General features: G+C 45.4%; 1 protein-coding gene across 2 annotated transcripts in view; it reads right to left on the reverse strand.

Moving 5' to 3' along the window:
• PRKG1 (protein kinase cGMP-dependent 1) overlaps positions 1–23,709 on the reverse strand; it is a 339,627-nt gene that overhangs the window by 128,413 nt on the left and 187,505 nt on the right. For both annotated transcript variants that reach the window (XM_056495519.1, XM_056495518.1), the window contains exon 4: positions 17–122. In XM_056495519.1, coding sequence (XP_056351494.1) covers positions 17–122 — 106 coding nt within the window. The remainder of the gene's footprint in view (positions 1–16; positions 123–23,709) is intronic.

Here is a 23,709-nt window from a genome sequence, read left to right on the forward strand (position 1 = left end):
TAAACAAGTGCCATACCTTTTCAAAAATTCCATATACTCAGTATGCTTGATGAGGCCAGTCCTCATCATTATTGTTTGAAAACATTGCCGATCAATAGCCCAAAGTTTCACATTTACGAGAGCTGGAAAAAAACAAAACGAGACAAGGGGAAAATGTGATTAGCAAAAAATGTCCAGATTGCTGCTGTGAACTGCAGAGGAAAAGGATGTCATTGGGGAGAAATGGGAATGGGGAACACTGCAAACAGGAAAATCAGCCACTGCACATGGAAGCATGCACTGGGAGGAGTGGGGAAATCCTGCCTAGGAGCTGCAGCTGGGGGTTTGGAAAGGTGCCTGAAATCAAGGAATGCCAAAGGTGAGCAAGGATTTGGGGTCAGTTCATCACAACCTGAGCGATTTTGGGACATTTTTCTTGTGTTATCCAGTAAAATCCATTGAGGTTTCATCCTGCTCCCAAATTCCTCCTTGACCTCCAGGAAATTTCCAGACCCATGCCCTGTTACAGCCTGATAATGAAACACCTCCCAGCTGGGGAGCTTTTGAGCCATTCTTTTCCAACATTACTTTTCCAGTCTCTGCTGAATTCCAAGACTTCTGAGTTACTCACCAAACATCACATCCTATTCTTTAGAGGCAAAATTCCATTGTAAAAACAGGGAAAACCAGTGCATAAAGTAGAGAGTAGAACCCCAAAAGGTCCAGTTTTCATCTCAGCTGTGCCTTAGACATTTGCATAAATGCTGGAATATATACAGTTTATAACAGGGCTTCTCCTTAGAGAAACAGTTTGATTAAAATTATTCCCAAGACCTCTATAGTCATATTAATTTTTTTTTCACAGAGTAAATGCAATAAATTCCATCCCCATACCCCCATTTGACTGCATGAGGCAAAGAGACTTTTAGCAAAATATTTACAAATACTCTCACTGATAAGATCCATGAAATGAATGTGCTCTGATTTGCTGGTCCTTCAGTTCCTAAACCTCCTCCTTAATGAGTTTTTATTGCTAACTGCATTTGCAAGATGGAAAACCTTCCAAGTGCAAGCTCAAAGATTTCTTCTTGAATTGCACAGCAGAAGAGCCTTTAAAGCCTCTTCTAGTTTTCAACAGAGAAACTTCTCTTGGAGAAGCATTTTTGGTTTTATAATCCACACTATTATAGCCTATTTTTTTAATAAATACATATATCAGGCCCCCCAAGGTCCACACTAGGAACTCAGTGAAGTGCAGACAATGCACTTCTGTATTAATTAAACCACTAATCACACCTTATATTCTCATTTCTCCTGCCTTAATGACAAACAGCTGCTTTACCAAAGGCTAATCAGGGCAGAGATTTAAATGTCAGTAGGACCCTTATAATCAGCATTTCCTGTTGTGCTGAAACCCCCTGTCAGTGCTGAAGAAACAGGAGGAATTCTGTGGGATTTGATGCTCTTAAAGACTTCAAAGTTATCTATGTAGGAGTGCCCTGAGATGAAAAATGTATCTTTGAGATGTGTCCTGCAAATTCAACATCCACTGGGAATTAGAACAGATACAGACAGAGATTTCCTGGCCCATCCCTCTCCACAGAGCCTGTGCTGGATGCTGGAAGTAAAATATAAAATATCCCATTCCCTGACTGCAGGAGGCACAACCAGAAAGGAATATGAGAAAGAAAATGATGGAAGCAGATGTGTCTGCAACAGGAGTTTCCTTACTCAATAATTTAAAACATCATCCTGCAATCAGAGCTGCTCTGCTGCAGTGATGCTACAATTAAAGTTTATTGCCTCTTTTACCCTTTTTCCCAGCAAAATGCCATAGCTGGGGCTCTGTTTGATCTTTGAAACAGCACACAATAAAATCACTGCTCCTCCAAAAACCACCAGCAGTTTGGACAGGGATGCCCAAACCTGCAATTTCTATATGGCTGCAGTTGTAGGAGCTCTCCAGGTGAGGGGATTGGGCACTGCAGAATATTGGAATTGCACATTGAAACAACAGATTGATGGGAATTATGATTTATGATGATTTCTGCTGTTCAAATGGGCTGAAGATAAAGCAGATACTGCTGGAGAAACAGGGAAGAGCAAAAGTATCAGGATTTCCTGGGTCAGAACTGGATGGGGGTGGAGATGTTATCATTAAAGTTTAAATTTGAAATGCTTGCCATGGTTAAGCCCTAATTTCTGATTGAAGCTGACTGAAATGATCTAAATTAATGATTTCAGTAAATTTATCAAACCCCTCTCTCCATCAGCATGCCTGATTAAAACAAATTAAAAAACTTAACAAACAATTTCAAACTTCTTTTCCAAAAAGAGCTATTTCCAAACTTTTCTTTGTATTTATTTAACTGGGAACCCATGAAAAAACGTCCCAATTTAAAGGGGTGAGCAGAGGGGTGCAGAGCCTGGGATATGTCCAGAGCCTTCTCTTCTCCAGGCTGAGCAGCCCCAAATCTCTAAATTATTGAACCTCTCCAGGCCTTCATTCTCTTTATTTTCAATACTTCCATCACATCCCCAGCTGGCCAAAAGACCAAGTTTGGGCTGTTTTGCTTCATTATCTTCTTATGCATCCAGTGGCTGAAGATCATCAGCTCCTTTATCCCTTCCTCATGAGCAAAGGCAGTGAAGTAAGGGGGGAAATGCAAAGTTGTAAGTTAAATATTTACAGAAGAGCAACCTAAATACTGTGGATGTTATTTAATATTACATATTTTATGTTAGATAGGTGGGGAAGTCCTGAATATTAAAAAAAACTTTGAAATCAGAGCAGCCAGCAGGGGCATTATTTCCAAAATGAAATGCAATATTCACATGGCCCTGCATTCTTTAAGTTTTTATGTGCTCACTGAAGCCTTCCCAAGTTTTTTCAAGAACCACCAGGTGAATCATCCTCAGACCAAGTGCTGCTGGCAGAGTTACCAGACCTAAAAATTATTATTCCCTTGCACCCCTATCTGGAATTCGTCAGCTCGCTTTGACTTTTGGGCTATTTTATCCCAAAAATTGTTTGTTTATCTGCCTCAGGCAAAGAAACAACCACAACTTTGTGTCCTCAGGGCTTTTTTGGGCAGACAAAATATCAAATTTCAACTCCTACTTAACTGTCCTCTCACTTGGGTTGGGTTTTACAGGGAATATTGTGGAAATTAGCACAGGGGAAAACACAGCCATTTCCAGCTGTTTCTGGTCCCTCCTGTTTAAGGTATGAAATGATGATAAAAGCACATTTAACTAAACAGGAGGAGCACATGGAATTGTTTTATCCCACCAAACACTCTGGGAATTATGAGGGAGGCTCCAGCAGGCTCCAGAATACAGCATGGAGTGATGGAGAGGATGCATCCAACAGCTGGAGCAGGAAGAAATTCCTTTATTCCCAGATGTTTCTGTCCCAAGTTTTTAACAACAGCAAAGGATGACTCCATCCTGATATCCCACTTTCCAGTAAGTCCTGTCCCATTGTTCCCCAGGGAGGTTTTGTCACTAGGGAAGGGTTATTTTAATTTGGCCACAGAGAGAGAGAAAACCTCCCACTGCCAGAAGGTGGGGTCAGATGGGATATTGGAAGGAATTCTTCTCTGGGAGGGTGTGTTGGGTTGATGTGACAGAAATGTGAATTCTGTCACCATCTGTTAACCCAGCTGGGGCAGTGACCCTGATCTCCTGGCACATATTATCTGCTAATGGGCCATCTTTAAACCAGCTGGGCAATCATCTTTATCTTCCCACAGCCCATCCTCCCTCCAGGAAGATATCATCTGCTGCTGGCCCATTCAGTCCCACTGCATGACTGATAAAATTCCATCATCCCACTGGGAGATGCTCCAGCCAGGGGAGCAGCCAAGCCTTTCCTACCCAGATAAAAACTGAGATTTTGGACAGCAAGTTATCCATCTTCCCACTGGATCCCAGAGGAAAGCCAGAGCTTTCCACATCATCCCTGGAGCTTCAGAGGAAACTGCACCTTCTCCAGGAGCACTGCTCCAGCTGAACCACATCTGCCCCTGCAGGAGGATGCAGCCACCATTGAATGGGACTGTGCCAACACCCTGACTGACTGACGGGTGTCAGCTTGGATTCTGACTCTGGCAGGGCTGGGATTGTTCTTTGTAATACTGTATTTCTATTTTAATTTTCCTAGTAAAGAACTGTTATTCCTAATTCCCATATCTTTGCCCAAGAGTCCCTTAATTTCAAAATTATAATAATTTGGAGGGAGGGGGTTTACACTCTCCATTTCAAAGAGAAGCTCCTGCCTTTATTAGCAGACACCTGTCCCTCAAACCAGGACAGAGGGTGGGCAGGCCCTGGCACAGGTGCCCAGAGCAGCTGTGGCTGACCCTGGATCCCTGGAATTGTCCAAGGTCCCATGCCTGGAATGTTTGGGCTGCTGTTCAATCCCTGGTCTCAGAGGTGACAAATAATAAATGCAGGTTTTGTGAGGAGAAAAGGAAGCAGGAACGATGTGGGACCTCCAGGGAGCTCTGCTTTCACTCCAGTTAGCTCCAGGAACCCCAAGATTCCAAGGAAGTGTGCAAGGTTTGCTTAGGAGCTGGAGAAGATAAAACCAAGGAAAGAAGTAGAGGGAAATTGTTATTACCAAACCCTGCTCTTGAACAAAACCACCTAGAGTATTAGATACAAATATAAATTAAATAGAGTGTTAAAAAGGCCTCTGAAACTACTGAATTTAACAATATTAAACAGATCTGACAACATCTGTCAGCCAGGGCTGAGCACAATCAGCTGGGGCAGGTACTGCACAGGATTTTTCTTGGAGTGATCCAGCCTCCTGCCCCAACATGTCACAGAAAACTCCTGATGAATTATTCAGGAATAACCTCACCCTGGGTGATTTGATCAGCTGAAGGTCCCTGATGTTTCCCTGGCATTTGTTTTTCTCTAACATCTTTCCCAGTCTGTGCTGTCTCCCTTGAATCTCTCCATCCTCTTCTGCAGCCTCAGATCTCCTCAGCCTTAATGAGAAGTGGTGGCAGGGATTAATTATAGAAGTGTTCAATTACATCAGGTATTTTCCTTGGAATTTCAAACCACTTGTACTACAACCCCTGCTAATTACCCATCCTGATTTGCTCTTTGCAAACTGTTATTTTACATAGCCTGTGTCACCTCCTCTTCTTCCCAGAGTTCTGCTCTTCTCCCATTCCTACAACACAGAGGTTTGCCCAGGTTTTCAATTAACCCTTGTACAAGCACGAGCTCCCATGCTACTTCAAAAACCTTCCTCAGTCCTGAACACTGAAAGCTGAAATAATTCAGGAAGAACCAGCTGGAGGCCACGAGAAATGCTCCCAAATCCTATTTGGAGTGTGATGGAGAGTGAGGGGAGATTAATGGAAAGCCAAAAATGCTCTCAGGCCGGTCAGAAGTCTCAAATTAAAGAACTCATTTAGTTCATTGAATGCAAGATGGGGTGAGGGAAAATGTCTCCAGCTATTTGGGGAAGGAAAAGGGAAAAACAACAACAAATCTCTCCTGGAAGGTGGAGATTCAGCCTGGGACAAATTGACTCACTGACATTCCAGTAGCATGGAAACAGTATCAGGAAAGGGAAATGAGGAAAGTAATAAATTCACATTTAAAATACATCACAAATCAGTTCTAGCTTGTTGTCTACAGGAGCTCCAATCCTAAGGAAAAATAATATTCCCAATTAAAGAGGGGATCTTAACATAGCCTTGGGTTGGATTGGAAGGTGTTGATGTAGGGGACTATAAAAAAGGGAATAGGAAGAACAGCACTAAAAAGGCAACTAAAAATAGCTCAGGGAGAATCCCCAACATGGAAAGCAGAGTGCTGGAATGCAGGTGGGGCAGGACCTGTGCTCTGGGAAGGCAGGAATTGCTCTGCTGCTTGCAGAGAAGGAAAGGCAGGAAGAATGGGGTGGGATTTGTGGTAGTGGAGGAGGAAAAAAAGGGTCCGAAAAGCAAGAAGAAATTCCAGGTGGCAGCACCTGTGGGGCCTGAATCTGAGCTGGAACAGTGGCAAGAACCTCATGGAAGTTGATACAGATATCTGCAAGCTGTTTGGTTTCTCATGGATCACAGGACCATGGAATGGGTTGGGTTGGAAGGGACATTAAAGATCATCCAGTCCCACACAAGGACACCTTCCACCATCCCAGGCTGCTCCAAGCCCCATCCAGCCTGGCCTTGGGCACTGCCAGGGATCCAGGGGCAGCCACAGCTGCTCTGGGCACCCTGTGCCAGGGCCTGCCCACCCTCCCAGGAACAATTCCTTCCCAATATCCCATCCATCCCTGCCCTCTGGCAGTGGAAGCCATTCCCTGTGCCCTGTCCCTCCATCCCTTGTCCCCAGTCCCTCTCCAGCTCTCCTGGAGCCCCTTTAGGCACTGGCAGGGGCTCTGAGCTCTCCCTGGAGCCTTCTCCTCTCCAGGTGAGCACCCCCAGCTCTCCCAGGCTGTCCCCAGAGCAGAGGGGCTCCAGCCCTGGAGCATTCCCATGGCCAGCTCTGGATTCATTCCAACACCTCCATGTCCTTGTTCTGAGAGCCCCAGAGCAGGACTGCACCAAGTGAGGAGATCCTTTCTTTTCTCCTCTCCCCAGGGGCTCTCCCAGAGCTCTGCAACAAATCCTGAAACCAAAACATCTAAAATATCCACTGGTTTTTCCCTAGGGGACATCCACTCACCCTCATCCACTGGTTTTTCCCTAGGGGACAACATCATCCGGGTCCAGGAAATCTATTCCCAGCTCTGAGTCATCCAGAAGTGGGTTGGAAGGAAAAGTCTTTTTTAAAGAGCTGCTCACATGCAGTAAAATTAATGATTATTTCTCCAAAAAACCAGTGTTTTAATGGGTTTTTTCCCCCTCTTCATCCCCAGATGCTCCTGGACTATTTAGCTACAGGAGTGGCTCCAATGGCCAGCTTGCCATAAAGCTCAGTGGAGCAGGGAGAGCAGCAGAAGCCAGGTGGAAATCCATTTTCTCAGCCAGACACTCTTATTTATTATTCTGCACCACGAGATGCTTTAATTCATGAGTAACAACCATAAGAACAAGGAAAGTGCCATAAATACCTGCACTGGGTGCAAATGACTGACCTGGAACACCTTTCCAGCATGGTGGAATTTAGTTATTGAAAAGTTTCATTGAAGTGGCACAAAAGAGAAGAGAACATAAGAGAAGAGGAAGAGAAGAGAAGAGAAGAGAAGAGAAGAGAAGAGAAGAGAAGAGAAGAGAAGAGAAGAGAAGAGAAGAGAAGAGAAGAGAAGAGAAGAGAAGAGAAGAGAAGAGAAGAGAAGAGAAGAGAGAGAAGAGAAGAGAAGAGAGAGAAGGAGAAGGAGAAGAAGTGCAGTTTGTTTTCCTTCCATAACCACTCCCAAACATCCCAGTGCTAATCCCAAACCTGAGCTGCCTCCCTGCAGGTCCCAGCACAGGGACTTTGCTGCAGGAGCTAAGGGGATCCCCAGGCTGCCACCCCTGGGCTGGAACCCTGGAACAGCATCCCAGATGCTCAGCTCCAGAGTTTCCAAAGGGAAGATTCACCTCTGCTTTTAGAGCTGCTTTGGAGCTGTTCTTTTCTAGTTCAACTGCATGGCTTGAATTTATTTTGCTGCAGGAGCTCTGAGCTGCTCCCCTGGGCTTTGGATGGGACAAAATTAAAATGTACTCTGAAGTGATGGCCCTAAATTGCTAAAATAGAAAGGGAAAGCCAAACTGCAGCTGTCTGCATGTAAAGCAACATGAAAAATCTCTTTTTACAGGGTGTTGTGAGTAGAATGATTCTGCTGAGCAAAAGGACACACAGAGAAATTAAAGAGTTTTGGACTAAATAATATATAATAAAGCAGTGGAATGAATTATTCTGGGACTGTAAAAGTGATGAAGTTGAACCCCACAATCCCCTCCACAGAAATGACAGGAAGAAAATGGATATAATCACAACACTGGGATACTTGTACATCCCAGGGACAATTTCTTGTCCCTTGTCCAAGAGGCTCCAGGGCTGGGGCTCCCTTCTCCAGTTGGGATTTGGTCTCACCAGGAAAAAGACATTGAGGAAAAGGGACAAAAGGAAACACACTCTTCAGAGGCTGGGAGGAAAATAATGTCACGGAAAAGCTGTGGCATGTATTAAACCAAACTGTTCAAACTCCTAGTGCCACCTTTCTTCTTGACCTTCTATTTTCTCTCCAAGCCTGAAATATTGCTGTATAAATCAGATCTTTTCTCTATTTATATCAAAATTCACTCAAGTTTCTAAGATCTACCAGATTTAGATGAGACATGAGGGAGAAATCCTTCCCTGGGAGGGTGGGCAGGCCCTGGCACAGGGTGCCCAGAGCAGCTGTGGCTGCCCCTGGATCCCTGGCAGTGTCCAAGGCCAGGCTGGATTTTGGGGCTGGGAGCAGCCTGGGATAGTGGAAGGTGTCCCTGCCCATGGCAGGGGTGGGAATGGATGGAATTTGAGCTCCCAACCCAAACCAGTCTGGAACAAACTTCAGCCAGCACAGCTTGTCCTGTAGGAGTGAAGATTTTGCCTCCTTGCCCCACACTCAGCTGCACATTTCCTGCACAGTGCTGCCCATCAACCTGCAATTTAACATCAAACAGAATTGCTCCACTGCTGCCATCTGCAAACAAAGCTAAACTTCCAGCTTTGAGCTGCAATCCCAATGTTTAGAGAAACACAGAGCAGTTAAAGCAGGGCTTGGCAGCACACTGGGAACACGGAGCAGCTCAAAACCCCCACGACACAAAAGCTTCTCTCAGTGTGATTAAAAAGAGGCACTTAGCTAAATGAACTTTGCAGTAATTCCTCGTGTTTCAGTGCTTTCTTTATTTCCCAGGAGCAGCATTTCCTACACAATGATTAAATAACCCATGCTCAGATTTTTCTCTCCTGTTTTCTACACCAGACAGAAACCTGTCCCATCCTGTAAAATCCCTGTGCAGTTATCCCTGGGCTGGAAAGGTCTGTCCTACAATTTTTGCTGTGTTTAAATAGCACTGAGGAGGTGCAGAGCAGAGGCTGCCCATGGTTTGTGTGTGCCCTGGGGAAAAGCTGTGCCTTGGGGGGCTTCCTATATGTGTTGGGTTGATGTGACAGAAATGTGAATTCTGTCCCCATCTGTTAAACCAGGTGGGGCAGTGACCCTGATCTCCTGGCACATATTATCTGCTAATGGGCCATCTTTAAACCAGCTGGGCAATCATCTTTATCTTTCCCACAGCCCATCCTCCCTCCAGGAAGATATCATCTGCTGCTGGCCCATTCAGTCCCACTGCATGACTGATAAAATTCCATCATCCCACTGGAGATGCTCCAGCCAGGGGAGGAGCCAAGCCTTTCCTACCTAGATAAAAACTGACATTTTGGACAGCAAGTTATCCATCTTTCCACTGGATTCCAGAGGAAAGCCAGACCTTTCCACATCATCCCTGGAGCTTCAGAGGAAAACTGCACCTTCTCCAGGAGCACTGCTCCAGCTGAACCACATCTGCCCCTGCAGGAGGATGCAGCCACCATTGAATGGGACTGTGCCAACACCCTGACTGACTGACGGGTGTCAGCTTGGATTCTGACTCTGGCAGGGGTTGGGATTGTTCTTTGTAATACTGTATTTCTATTTTAATTTTCCTAGTAAAGAACTGTTATTCCTAATTCCCATATCTTTGCCCAAGAGTCCCTTAATTTCAAAATTATAATAATAATTTGTAGGAAGGGGGTTTACACTCTCCATTTCAAAGGGAAGCTTCTGCCTTTATTGGCAGACATCTGTCCTTCACACCAGGACACTCCATCAAACAAATCCCAAATCCAAGGAGATCCCATCCCCACAGGAGATCTGGGATAACAGGATCATCATAGATTAAAGATGTCACAGACACCCTGGGGTGACACTCCTGTCACTTCAGAGCCTTTTTGAGGTGTCTATCCCAGAAGTCAATATGGGAAGACTTTGTAGGGTGGCAGGAGTGGGTCTGGATCCAGCAGCACTTGGATCACACGTGGTGGGAGCTCTGGGAGATGTTTCTCCACCAAAACCAAACCAGTGTGGCAAAACCTTTGCTGTGGCAAAGCAACACATAGAGAGTGGGGGACAACAAGGACACTCCCATCAACACCAGTTTGCTGCTCCAACCCAAACTGGGAGGCAGATGGAATCCTAAAATCACAGGATCAGGAATCACTAAGGCTGGAGAAGACCTCAAGGAACATCAAGTCCAACCACTAAACAGAGCCACTGGCAGTGCAAAAGGCACCAAGGTTGCTGGAATCCAGCTGAAATCCAGCTGTTTATGGGCAAAAAGAGAAAAGGAAAAAAAAAAAAAATTTACTCTGGAATTACTCTGCAGAGGGAAAGGGGGGTATAAAGCAATTAAAAAGCAATTAGGGCAACATTTGTTGCAGGGGGTTTCTGCCATGTACTACTCCCTGGGCTGGGAAAAATAGTACTAGAGTGCACAGAAAGAATTGGAAATTCCTCTTTTTGCCTGAGTTGTTTCCTCTGGGAGATGAATTCTTCCCCAAATGCCAGGGTGGGCTCACTCCCTCTGCCACAGCAGCACAGGGAGGGTTCCACCTTTAATTCCACAACACATCCAAAGGCCCCACAGAGGCTTCCAGAGCTCCAGGGGCTCTTGGCCAACGCTCCCAGACACAGGATGGGATTGTTGGGGTGTCTGGGCAGGGCCAGGAGCTGGGCTGGATGATCCCTGTGGGTCCCTTCCCACTCACACATGTAGATCCCACCTGCCCGCCTGGAAGAGGGGACCCCAACTCTTCCCCCAGAGATAGAAGCACATCAACTTTGGGGAAAACTCTGCCCCCTTCCCTGAGCCCCCAAAGCTCCCCATCAGCAGGGCAGTGGGGGCTGGATTTCCCTGGCTGGCACTGTTTAATGGGATTCATGAGGAGCTGCTTTTCCAAACCATTCAATCCATAACACCAACAGAAATAACACTGTGTATCCCATCAGGGAAACTTGTGGGGTTTCAATAAATGCTGTGAGGGACAGCTGGAATAAAAACATTCCCCACACCTTTACACAAGTTGTTCAGGGGCATAACGCTACCCTGGCTGTTGAATAATAGATTTGTCAAATAAAAATGCCTTCCTGATATGCAGCAGCATCATTCCATCATTCCAGATGGTTCTGGCTCAGGTGGAAAATGCTGTTAACTGAACACTGACTGTGGTAGTTGGTGTCTCAGCTGGAATGCTCAGAAATCACGCTGAAAATGGAATATTGAGGAGCTATTTTCCTTCCTCTAATAACATTTATTAATTATTTTGAAATGTCTGCAGTCCCCAGCCAGCAGCCAGTTTCCATAATCCACACAACACTTGCTGCTGCATCCCAAAGACAGCAGTGAATGTGTTTAAAACACGCTGAAATCTGCCTTCCCTGGAAAACTTGCTCATGGATTTCAGAGAAAATTATGTGCCAATGCTGCTGCTCAGGAGCTCTTTTTTTTTTTTTTTTTTTTTTTTTTTTTTTTTTTTTTTTTTTTTTTTCAGAGCCAGCAGTGAGCTCAGCTGTTGGTGAAAAACAGACATGAAAGACTGAGCTAACAAGTGTGGAGGTATAAAATTTGGATTAAAGCTGGATTTGGTTGATTGGAGGTGGGAAGGAGTAGGCAAAGGAGAGGTGGCCCTCACTGGGAAAATGGGCTTAGATAAACCTCAGGATAGCTTGGTGGAAATTTAGATAAACCAAGAGAAACTGAATTAAACATGGGACAGGCAGAGGTAGGAGAGACTGTGGCAGATGGGATCCCAGAATCTCAGGATGCTTTGAATTGAAGGGGACCTTAAATCCCACCCAATGCCACCCCTGCCATGGGCAGGGACACCTTCCACTGTCCCAGGAAAGTCCAACCTGGCCTTGCCCCTGAACTTCAGCACATGGCAGTGATGGTTCTGTGTCTGCCCCTATTTCAGGATGGGAGATGGAGGAGGGAGATGATTGAGGAGAATCTACTCCCCTAATGCTCAGGGAAGGGATTTACAGCTCCTTTCCAGCAATCCAAGCAGTTCAGCCAGTCCAGCCACACAGGCAGAGCAATCCCAGGGAAACCTTCAGAAGAGCCCTGGAGGGGCTGGAGCGTGTCCAGGGAAGGGGCTGGAGCCCCAGGAGAGGCTGAGGGAGCTGGAAAGGGGCTCAGCCTGGAGAAAAGGAGGCTCAGGGGGACCTTGTGGCTCTGCACAACTCCCTGACAGGAGGGGACAGCCAGGGGGGGTCGGGCTGTGCTGCCAGGGAACAGGGACAGGACAAGGGGAAACGGCCTCAAGCTGTGCCAGGGGAGGCTCAGCTTGGACAGCAGGAGGAATTTCTGCATGGAAAGGGTGCTCAGGCCTTGGCAGGGGCTGCCCAGGGAGCTTTGGAGTGCCCATCCCTGGAGGTGTCCAAGGAAGGGCTGGAGGTGGCACTCAGGGCTCTGGGCTGGGGACAAGGTGGGCACTGGGCACAGCTTGGGCTCCATGGGCTGGGAGGGATTTTCCAGCCTCAGTGACCCTGGGATTAATTTCTCCCCTAACACCAGGAGCTTTGAGTTCTTATTAAACAGAGAGGGGACATCCCACCTCCTTCAGGTGCTTCAGCAAGATCCAGCAGCCTGCAGCCCTCATGGAAACAGGAATTTCATCCTCCCTGCACCCTGAAATCCTCCCCTGTGTGGGTTCTGCACTAACATTAAATTCTGCCTCTCTCTGCACATTTAACCTCTCACAAGGGCTTCATTTCAAGTCTCCTGAGTCAGGGGATTGTAAGGTATTTATGCCTCAGGATTCTGATCCTGTGAGACCCAGGATGTGCTGGGCAGGTTCCAAAGCAGCACAAAATGAATATATAGATATAAAAATATGTAAAGAGAATAAGGGAGCAAATTCCAGCTGTTTTATTTATGTGCTTGCAGCTCCCTGGAATTCCACATGTTCATTGGCCTGTGGATCAGATCCTAAAACCAAAATGAAATATCCACAACTGACTGAATGAGGCCTTTATTGAGGAATAAATTGTTCTCTGCAAGTTTGTCAGCTCTGACATGAAGGATGAAATCAGTCTGAGCTGAGACACAGCCAGAGCAGCAGCAACAATCCCAAAACCAACATGTTTTCCATAATTATTCCTTCCCATGCTTCTGTTAAGATAAGGTGGGTGCCTGTTGGGCCTCAGTGATTTTGGGCAGGGAGAATTTCATCCTTAATGTTCATTTTTATCCCTTTAAAACTTTGGGGTTTGTGTTCTTCAGAGAGGAGCTGGAACGCTGATTAAACATGGATCCTCTGTAGGAATTCCAGTGGGAATTCCAGCAGAACTGGCTGATTTTAATCGAGTTTTAATAGCACAGAGTTGAAGGCAGCTCCAGTTCATTTACTGAGTTCTGGGAGTTTTGAGAAGTTGCTTTTCATTTGGAGCTTGAATTGTATTTTCTCCTCACAAAAGTAACATTTCATCTTACAGATTTCTACAGCAATGAACAAGGACAGCTCAGCAGAGTGGAAAAGGATATTCAGAGCTAAATATTCCAGAGGAATGAGGGGTTTGAAAACTCCATTGCCTTAAAAAGACAGGAAAAACAGCCAATAATGAACTGGCATGTAAAGAAAGCTGCATTTAAATCAATCACACAAAAATGGGGAGTGGAACCAGAACCAAGGGCAGGCACAAGTGCTGGAAAAACAATAAATTGAGATATTTATATGTTGCAAGGTCTTATTTTAAGCAGAAAATTCTCAGCAAAATTCACTGAGAAGGACTCTGTGGCACAGAGTGGGAAACTGCTGTGTCAGAATTACTGAGTGACCTCACTTGGATCCTTTTTTACCCCAAACTGTCTCATCCTTAAAGCAGCCTTGATCCCAAATAACAACTCCCCAAAGAACTGCTTCAGATCTGCTTTCTGCTGAAAATACTCCAATTTAATCCCCATGAAAATGCAAACTCTGAACTTCCACCCCATGGTCAGCCTTAAATATAAAACAAATCAAGAGAGAGATGAGGAAAATTGAAAGGAAATGAAAAAGAGCAGAGAAAAGGGAAAGTAAAAGTCAGTGGTGGCATTAAGAGCATCTTGTTGCATCCCTGTGACTTTTGGAAGAAATATAAACCAGATATCCCCAAAATGAGATTAAATGGAGCAATAAAAAAGCTGCAAAAAAAAGGGTGAGAAGGGAAAAAATAATATTTTAAAATGCTGATTGCCCCTGGATGAGGGAAAAACAGGGACAAACCAATGGTGAGGGATCCAACAGAGATCTCTGAGGAGCATCAGGCAGAAGGTTGAGAGTAAAACCTTTTCCAAGAGAACCTGCAGGGTCTGGGATGCCAAGTTTTGAAACAAGGCTGCAAAGGAGAGGAAATGAGAGCAGAAAGGCTGGATCAGGAACAGACCCACTGCTTCCAGCCAGGAGAAAAAGGAACCAAAGAGGGAGCAGGAGGGACTTCCAGAGAGCACCTGGGATAAGGGATTGCATGGAATCCCTACATGGAATAGTGCTGGCTTTGATACACCTGAACTCAGGGCTTCTCACAGGATTATTTCAGCACATGCCCCTCACTGTGCAATAAAGATAAAAACAGAGGTGGAAAATGCTGGGAAAAATTAATCCCAGAGGCTTCAAGAGAATTGCCCACTGCTTGGTCTGATGTGATTCTTTGGAATCACACAAATCAGTAAAAATTAGGTGTGAATATATCTAAGGGGTCACTGCTACTCTTGCTGAGTGTAGGAGCAGGAAATCAGGTCCTTGCTCCCCCAAACTCAGCCTGGGGAAGGGCTGGAATCACTCTCATGAGCATTTCAGGGGGATTTTGACATGGTCTTAGGGAAACACAGGAGGGTTAAAGAATCCTGGGATGTGCAGGGGGAATTCCTGCTGTCCAACATGCTCTGGAAAAGAAGGGCAAGGTGAGGGTGAGGAAAAGGGGATCAAAATGATATAAAACCTGCTGGAGGTAAAAGCCAAAGAGGAGCTGCTGCAGACTGCAGAGCCCACAAATCAAAGAGGATTTGGGGCTGAGGGATGGAAAAGGATGCAGGAGGGGAGAGCTGAGCTTGCCCACAGAGACAAGGATGCCCTGGCTGGTTAAGAGTTATCACACAACAGCCCTTCAGTCACCAGCTCCTTGTTCAGCACAGCCAGGAAACAAAGGGATTGGGAAAAGAAACACCAGCCAAGGAGAAAACCCTGCTGTGGTCCCTCCCTCCAATCCCACACAGAGCCACTTGGCCAGGAGGCTGAAGGAGAGCAGGGAACAGGCAGGGGAGGAAGGTTAGGGGCATCTGGCTCTGCAGGGAGGGGTCTGCTCCAGGTCCTCTGGAGGCTCCAAGGGAGCTACAGCCTCCTCCTGATGGGCTTGGGAAAGGCAAAACCAAATCTTTAAAAAAAATCAGCTGGCATTTGCTTTTGCTGCCTGCTCCCTGACAAAACTGTATCTGGAAACATTTCTGCACTGGGTGCAGGACAGAGCCTTATTAAATCACCAACCTCATTCCCACCTTAAATATTTAATCCATGTTTATTCCCTACCCCTCACTCCTGGAACCAGAATACACAAACAGGAGACATGGACCAGAGCTGGGACACCTACATTAGGATACAGATTTTCTGTGGATCATCTCCAAGTTTGAAATGCAAGGGAAGAGTAAGAACATGAAATGTTTCTGAGTTTTGCAGCTCAGAAACACGACTTGCTGGAGATGTCCTATGGCATGGCTACAAAATTATCCAAAATTATCCAAAATCTCTGTCTTCTTCTGCCTGTAAAATATCATCACAATTTCAATTACCAGCATCATGGAATGGTTTGGGTGGGAAAGGACCTCAAAGCCCATCCAGTGCCACCCACTGCCATGGGCAGGGACACCTTCCACTCTCCTGGGTTGCTCAAGGCCCCAGAGCTCAACCTGGCCTAGAACACTTCCAGGGATCCAGGAGCAGCCACAGCTATATTCCAATGTATATATATTTTTAAAAAAATGAAAATTAAAAGCAGCTATGGGGGCTGGGGTGATGAAGATGCTCCAATGGGACAACATCTAAAAGGAAAAACTCCATTCCCTAAAGGAAAATCTCCATTTGTACAAATCCACCCATAGTTGTCAGAAGCTGAACTGGTTCTTCCTGAGCTCTTTTGAATTCAGCCAAATGTGCAAATCTCATTAAAAATACCAAGGATGTGGATTTGAGGTCACATCACTACTTTTTGCCAGTGCAGCATCCAATGACCTAACCCAGAATCAATCAAAAATCACTCCAAGGTCCAAAATTTCTTACTCATGCCAGGAGTCTGGGTTTGGATTAACCCAAACTCTGTCAGGTGTAACCTGAAATCCCAAATCCCAACAGCACTTCACCCAAAATATCCCAAGAGACTCTCCCACAGGAATCCCTCAGTGGTTGGGTGGTACCTGAGCCCCTCAAGGCCTTTCCAACCCAAACCCTTCTGAGATTCTGTGGTTGTTACACAAATATCCCACACTGGCATATGTGGAAAACCTCTGTGATCCACATGTCAGCCCTTCCCCAGCTCTCCTCATAAAGCTGCATCCTTCTCTATCAATTTCCCAGGAATGCAAATGATCCCAGCGAGCTCTGTGGTGTAATTAAGCCATAACGTTGATTACATACTCAGCCTCCCAATAGATTGTTTATTCCTCATTATTAGCATACAAATATCCCAGGCACTCATTCCCTGCCTCTAAACTGGTCCAGGTTGTTCTGATTTCAAGGCAAAGCACAGGCCCAGGATCCCAGAAGGTTTGGGTTGGAAGGGATTTCAAACCCATCTCATTCCACCCCTGCCATGGCAGGGACACCTTCCACTATCCCAGGTGCTCCAATCCCATCCAGCCTGGCCTTGGGCACTGCCAGGGATCCAGGGGCAGCCACAGCTGCTCTGGGCACCCTGTGCCAGGGCCTGCCCACCCTCCCAGGAACAATTCCCTCCCAAAATCCCATCTATCCCTGCCCTCTGCCAGTGGGAATCCATTCCCATGCCCTGTCCATCCATCCCAGGCTCTCCTGGAGCCCCCATGGCAGAGGGTGGAACTGGATGAATTTTAAGGTCCCTTCCAACCCAAACCATTCTATGATTCCATGGCAAGCAAACCCCCAGGACAACTCTGGAAAAGGCAGTCATTCCATGGGTACAACCCTGTGTTCCAACACCCCTTGGTGCCTTCTGTTGTCAGCAGAGGTGGAGGATGCTCAGCCTCAACCCTGATGGTCCCAATCCTTCCTGGATTAAGAAAATCTACCCAACACCCTGGCACCATTTTATCATGCTGGAAATGACCACAATTCCCAGCTGAAACAGAAGGATTTTTATCTACTGCCATGTCAGTGGTTAGAATATTAAATATAATTTGTTGGGCATGTCCAGGGAATTGATTTTCTGATTAAAAATGCTGCTCCTCAGCTTTATTCTAAAGGTAGAAGTTACAGGTGTCAAGAGTGAATCTGAAATTCCATGAGACCCCACAGCTTGATTTTGAATTCTATGGGATTTTAGGCAGAGGAACACAAAAGCATAGATTATTTAAATTTGCCCAAAAATTAGGCAGTTATTTAAAGGATTGGGATTAGGGACAACTTCAATTCAGCAAATTCTCTTTCCTTCAGGGCTGAAGGCAATGTCCTGGTTTTATCTACAGTGGGGGATTTAATTATGGGATTTCCTGGGGTCTGGTACAAGATATGCACCAGTTCTCATCACCACACACTTCCAACCCATCACAACCTCGCCTCAGCTAAGAAATACTGAGTTCAAGCACTTTTAAATTTGATCTGTGAAGTATTAAAGGTAATTCATGCCCTATTTGGGATCCATAAATCCAATTCTTTTCCTGCTGAGTGCATTTTACCTGAGGACTGAGATCAGGGTAACAACAGAGGCCATGACCATGTGGCACATCTGAGAAAAACAGAACACCAGCATGAATTTTCCATCCAGTTCCAGTGCCTGTCTTGGACAGGGATTCCACCAGAACCAGGTTGTTCAGAACCCTATCTCACCTGGCTTTGAAGCAGAAATTTATATTTTATTTATATAGCCATCTAGGTGTACATTTGTATAGGTACATGAGGAAAACATGGATATATTTCCATGAAATCCTGGCATTTTGAGCAGCTCAGCTCAGGGCTCATCTCCTCCTCCAGGAATTGTGCTTTTCCTGGTAAGGCAGACTCACCAATTCCAATAATCACCTTAATTCTGCATTTCCCTGATTTTATTCACTTAAATGGGACCCATAATCCAATTGCAGCTCAGACTCCTTTAAATCAGAGTGAGGGCTCTGCCTCTGTCCTGAAATATCCATGACAAATCTGGGCTGCATCCCTCAGGCAGCCCTCCCACACCCCAGGGCTGAAGGCTCAAACCTCATCCCAGCCTATCAACAGTCAGCATTTCTTATAAAATAACAACAAAAAATTACTAAAAACCAACAACATAGAACTGCTTGTTTTAAAGGTGATATTTGTGTCTAACAGCCAATTAAACCAGGAAATAGAAAGTAATTAAATTTTTTATGCATTCCCCTGTTCTGCTTATGCAGGTGTGACCAAAAAGATGAATGAACTTTCTCACCTTGTTAAATATATTCTATTTTTAGTCTCACCCTTTCCTCTATTCTTGTGTGTCTATTTCAATTCTGTTGAAGAGGTTTTGTAATAAATAAATTAAGTCTACAGATGATGCCAAAATCTTTTCCTCACTCTTTCACCAAGCCTCTCACTGCTCCCAGCTTCCAAGAGAGGTCACACAGGGCTGTAAATCCAGTCAGAGTGACTCCAGAATTCCCTCTCATTTTCCTGCCCCCAAACTAAAAAAGATTTTGTCCATCCCTGTCCCCCTTCCTGGGACTTGTACAGATCATAAAGAGATTTTTGAGCACTTTCTGTGTAACAATTCCCAGGCCTTCTATAGTCACAAAAACATCTGTTTTCTCCCCACTCCTCATCCAGGGAATGCCCATCCCACATCGAAAGGAGCCCAGACTGGTCTGTCCTCACCCTGTTTGTGCTGCCATCAAACAGCTCCATTTCCTCTCCCTTTGCCTTTAGGACACCCCACCAAGCTGTCATTTCCTAATCTGAGCCTGTTTTCCAGAGCAGCAATTCTGGAGTTATCCCAGATTAGTGCCTCACCCATGGATTGTTCTCCCTGTGTCTTTGGAGTCAACACCTCCAGAAGTGTTTGAAAAAAACAAAAAGCCACACTCAGGCTCTCAAACACATCAAAGCCATGAAGGAGAGAAGGGAACCCCATCTGCCCCACAGGCAGCAAAAAATCTGGAGTAGAAAATTAAATATTTAGGGCATGGAAATGGTTGGAACAGAGTTTTCCCACCCTGAGGCAATCCCAAGGGCTTGGCATCAGTCACAGCTCAATTCTGCCACCCTTTTAACTCTGTGCCCATATTCCCAAACCTGCACAGGGCTCACCTGGGATAAGGGAAGGTGTCCCTGCCCATGGCAGGGGTGGGATGGGATTTAAGGTCCCTCTAACCCAAGCCACTCAGGGATTTTATGATCTAACCTGACTTATTAAAACCCTGCACTGAAAATGACAAATTTCTGAAGGTTCAGGATTAGTTGGAATTTTTCTTGCAAAACCTCCCAAATCCATTAAAGTCCTGCACAGATTAAATGTAAATATGATTAGCAGTGATTCCAACAGTTGGTTTGTTGTCCCAGTTCTTCATTTCCAGTCTCCAGGCCATGAAGCACCTCCCTGTGCAAACACAACCGAATTTACATGGAATTTCTGTGTTACTCCAGTTCCTCCCCCCTCCTCTGGCACTGGTTTGTTACTGGGATTTACACTCACTGCAGGCAACAGAAAGGTCTAAAGGCATGGATTTCATGTCATAAATTCTAAATAATTCAGCTCCTGCTGGAGAGAGTTCCTTTTGGAACTACAGAATTATGCACATTGCTCCTCTGCCTCTTAAACCCATCAAAAATTAGGATATTAAATGCCAGGATCACACTTGATGCTTGAGCTCTTGGGGATCTCTGCCTTGGAAAATGCTGGATTTTGCCTGCTGGATTTGGGGATGGAAAGGACATCAAAGCTCATCCCATTCCACCCCCTGCCATGGGCAGGCACATTTCTGCTATCCCAGGCTGCTCCAAGCTCTGTCCAGCCTGGCCTGAAACATTTCCAGGGATCCAGGGACTATCACACCTTCTCTGGGAATTCCATCCCAGGGCCTCACCATTCCCACAGGGAAGGACAGCAGGTGACATTTAGGTCCTCTCTGGGTCATTAATTTCCACCCAATTAAACAGTATTTGTGGTTCTGGCTCAAATTAACTGAAAATAAAATGTTCCACTGCTGAATCCCAGGGACAAAAGAGGGAGAAGGGGATGGGAAGAAAGCCATGCAGGAGAATATATGAATTATTTTCTATCCAAACAATATGGGATGTGGTACACTTTTGGCAATAGAGAGGGCTCAGTAGGATTTATTTTATGCCATGAAAGGAAAAATAAAAGAAGTAGAATTTTTAAATTTGCTCTGAAAATCTTTTGTCATAGTTATAAACTCTACAATTCTGCCTTGACTTTCACCTTGCATTAGTTGTGCTTCAGAACTCCTCTTACACACAGAACCAGATTTCCACATAAAATATATCCTGTAAGAAGCAAAACAGCTTGAGGCCAAATGGAACAATCTGACCCCTTCTGAGTGATTTACTGTTTTTTGTAATCAAATCTAAACACAATTAAAATCAACATGTTCCTGTACAGAACTCATGGCATGACAGAGAATTAAACAACCCAAAGCACCTTCTAACGAGCATTAAATGTCACTCCAAGAGTTGATAGAGAAGCACAAAAGTAGATGCTATTCAATTATTAAATATAATTTGGGTTATTTTTCAAGAGTGATGACTCCAGAGTCACCAGGGAGCTGCAAAGAACTGTAACTGGAGTTTTGACATCTGAAATGATTTTTAAATAATTCATGGGACCTAGCAAAGCTTTACTTCTGAGTTGTTTCTGTCGTTTAGATGAAAATGAATCATTTGTGGGGGGGGAAAATGAACATCTGCTGACAAGCTGTCAGCAGAGAGGGGGGATGTTGACAAGCAGCTGTTCCCAGCAGCTTGGGAAGGGCCTGGGAGAAATTCCCAGCAAGAAATAATCCACAATTCCCAGATGGGGCAGGGATTTGTCCCCCCTGGAGTGGTGGGAGCTGCCCTGCTCCTCTCCTGTGTTTAACCTGGAAAAGTTCCACTGAAATGTCTCTAAGGCTTTGCACTCCTTTGATCTCAAATTACACCATTTTTTTGGGGGGGAAAACCCTTTCTTAATTCAAGGTGCTGTGTTTTCTTTGATTACAGGGTGCAATCTTTCCCCTTGGAAAAGGAAGACCTTTAGGATGGAGTCCAGCTGTTCCCCCAGCACTGCCCAGCCCAGCCCTAATTCCTGTCCCCAGCACCCCATTCCTTGGATGGGCACTCCAAAGCTCCCTGGGCAGCCCCTGCCAAGGCCTGAGCACCCTTTCCATGCAGAAATTCCTCCTGCTGTCCAAGCTGAGCCTCCTTTTCTCCAGGCTGAGCCCCTTCCCCATTTGTGTGGAATTTTTTCACAGTGCAGAGAATATTGACCATTTCCACTTCCAGCCATCTGGAAGCAAGAATTCAGCAGAATGCTCTGAAGTGGAGAAGTGATTTCACTCAGATTGGCCTTTTCAAGTTCCCTGCATCAAACACCAGCTGCAGGACAAGGGGCTTATCCAAGGGGCTTGGTACAGATCTCCAGCAGACAAAGGCTGTAATGGAAAACCATTCCTTGTGGGAATGACCTCAGCATGGACACTGGAGTTTTCAGAATTATCTCAACCACAGAGGCAGAACTCCTGTTACCCAGCATAAATCCCAGCCTCTCTTGCTTCATCCCTGCTCTCCAGCTCCTCCAGGAACACCAATGTGCTGACACACAGGAAATTCCCAGTTGGAATTTATCCAGGCTGAAGTGCAGCCCAGTGATGATAAAAACAGGTAGAGCTTGGTCAGTGATTCCCAGGGGGCTTTTGAAGCTGTTGCAGGTCATTCCCTAAATCCCACTGTGCATCCCAAAACACTCTTGCTCCATCAACAACCCACAATGGATCCAAGAGCAATTCAGCCTCATCAGGAAAGGGAGAGAAAATTAGTTTTATCACTATGGAATGTCTTGTTTACACCTGAATTATGCACTGACTGATTAATGCAAGCAGAGCACAGACAGTGAATTTGTTGTTTAGGAGTTGGGTGAAAAGAATTATTCCTAAATTCTCCAGTTTAAACAAACCACAGGGGAAAAAAAATTGTCACAAATGAACTTTTCCTCCCTTGGAAATTTAGTTGGAACAACCTGTGAAGTAGCCAGATTGAATTCAACAAAATCTACATATGGAGGTAAAATATTTCACTATCAAGGAAATGTAGCAGAATTTACACAGGGCAAAGTCTTTGTTTGTAAAGAGGGAATACTAAAGAAAGAAATGCCTAAAATGATTTCTACATGCAGAGCAGACTCTGCAGCTCAGCTAAATGTAACTTTAAGAAAGCAAAAAAAAAAAAAAATAAAAACATCAAGCCTAGCTGCAAATAGAGAGTTCTGCTATTTTAGGGTGTAATTTATAGCAGAAAATGCTGTAAAAAGCCCACACCTGAGAGGGAGAGGAGATGGATGCAGGCAGGCACTTGCACACACTGCTTTCTGCTCCAGTGTTAAATTTTGGGGAAGGTGGGGCTGGGACTGTGGCAGGTGAATTTCAGGAGAAATTCTGGTTTGATTTTGGGCAAGTCAGATGTGCTCCTCCTCTCTCATCTCTCTGTACTCCTCAGTGCTTCAACAAAACAAAGCAATATTCTAAATTATGGGGAAATCAGATGGAAAAAGGAAAAAAGAGGGAGAAGGTTGAGGGAATTAGTGTAGGTAATAAACACTAATCACAGACACTGAGCTAATGAGCAGTGTTCTTAAACTGCAGGGTGAATTAAACAGATTCATTTCCAAACTGAATTCATTTCCCAACTGGATTCATTTCCAGCTTGCATCACCCTGTGCTGCAGGAGAGGCTGGGAAGGGGGTGCAGAGCTGCTCCTGGAGCACATCCCTGAGCACATCCCAGATAATCACAGGTGGAGAAGGAGGCAGGGCTGGATCCTGCTCAGGCTCCAGAGCTCAGGAACAACTCTGAGTTATCTGTGCCTGCAGAATCTCTCCCTGGGGCTGATATGGAATAATGGGGCTGCTCCTTGTCTTCCTTGGGATGTTTTTTTAAGGTGCTCCTCACTGACTCAAGGCAGACCAGGACTCAGTGACCCCCATGCTGCACAAAGTTCCTTTCATCCTTTCCTCTTCCACACATCCCAAAAATCTCTTCTGTGGTTTCTGTGACTGCATCACTAGAGGCTTGTTTTGGCAAAATCCTGCTCCTGGCAGGGGGAGCAGGGATGGGGCTCTCCAAAACTTGGGACAAATCAGGAACAGCAGCAAGGACAGTTCAGAACTGGGGTTTTTAAATCCAGATGCTGCTTTGGAAATGAACACTGGAGCAGGACAAAAGGTAATTCCACTAATTCCTTGCCTTTATTCCAAATGCACAGCCTGGCCTTGGACATTTCCAGAGATCCAGGGGCAGCCACAGCTGCTCTGGGCACCCTGTGCCAGGGAACAATTCCTTCCCAATATCCCATCCATCCCTGCCC

Source organism: Oenanthe melanoleuca, chromosome 6 (assembly GCF_029582105.1).
Source record: "Oenanthe melanoleuca isolate GR-GAL-2019-014 chromosome 6, OMel1.0, whole genome shotgun sequence".
NCBI classification, from domain to species: Eukaryota; Metazoa; Chordata; class Aves; order Passeriformes; family Muscicapidae; genus Oenanthe; species Oenanthe melanoleuca.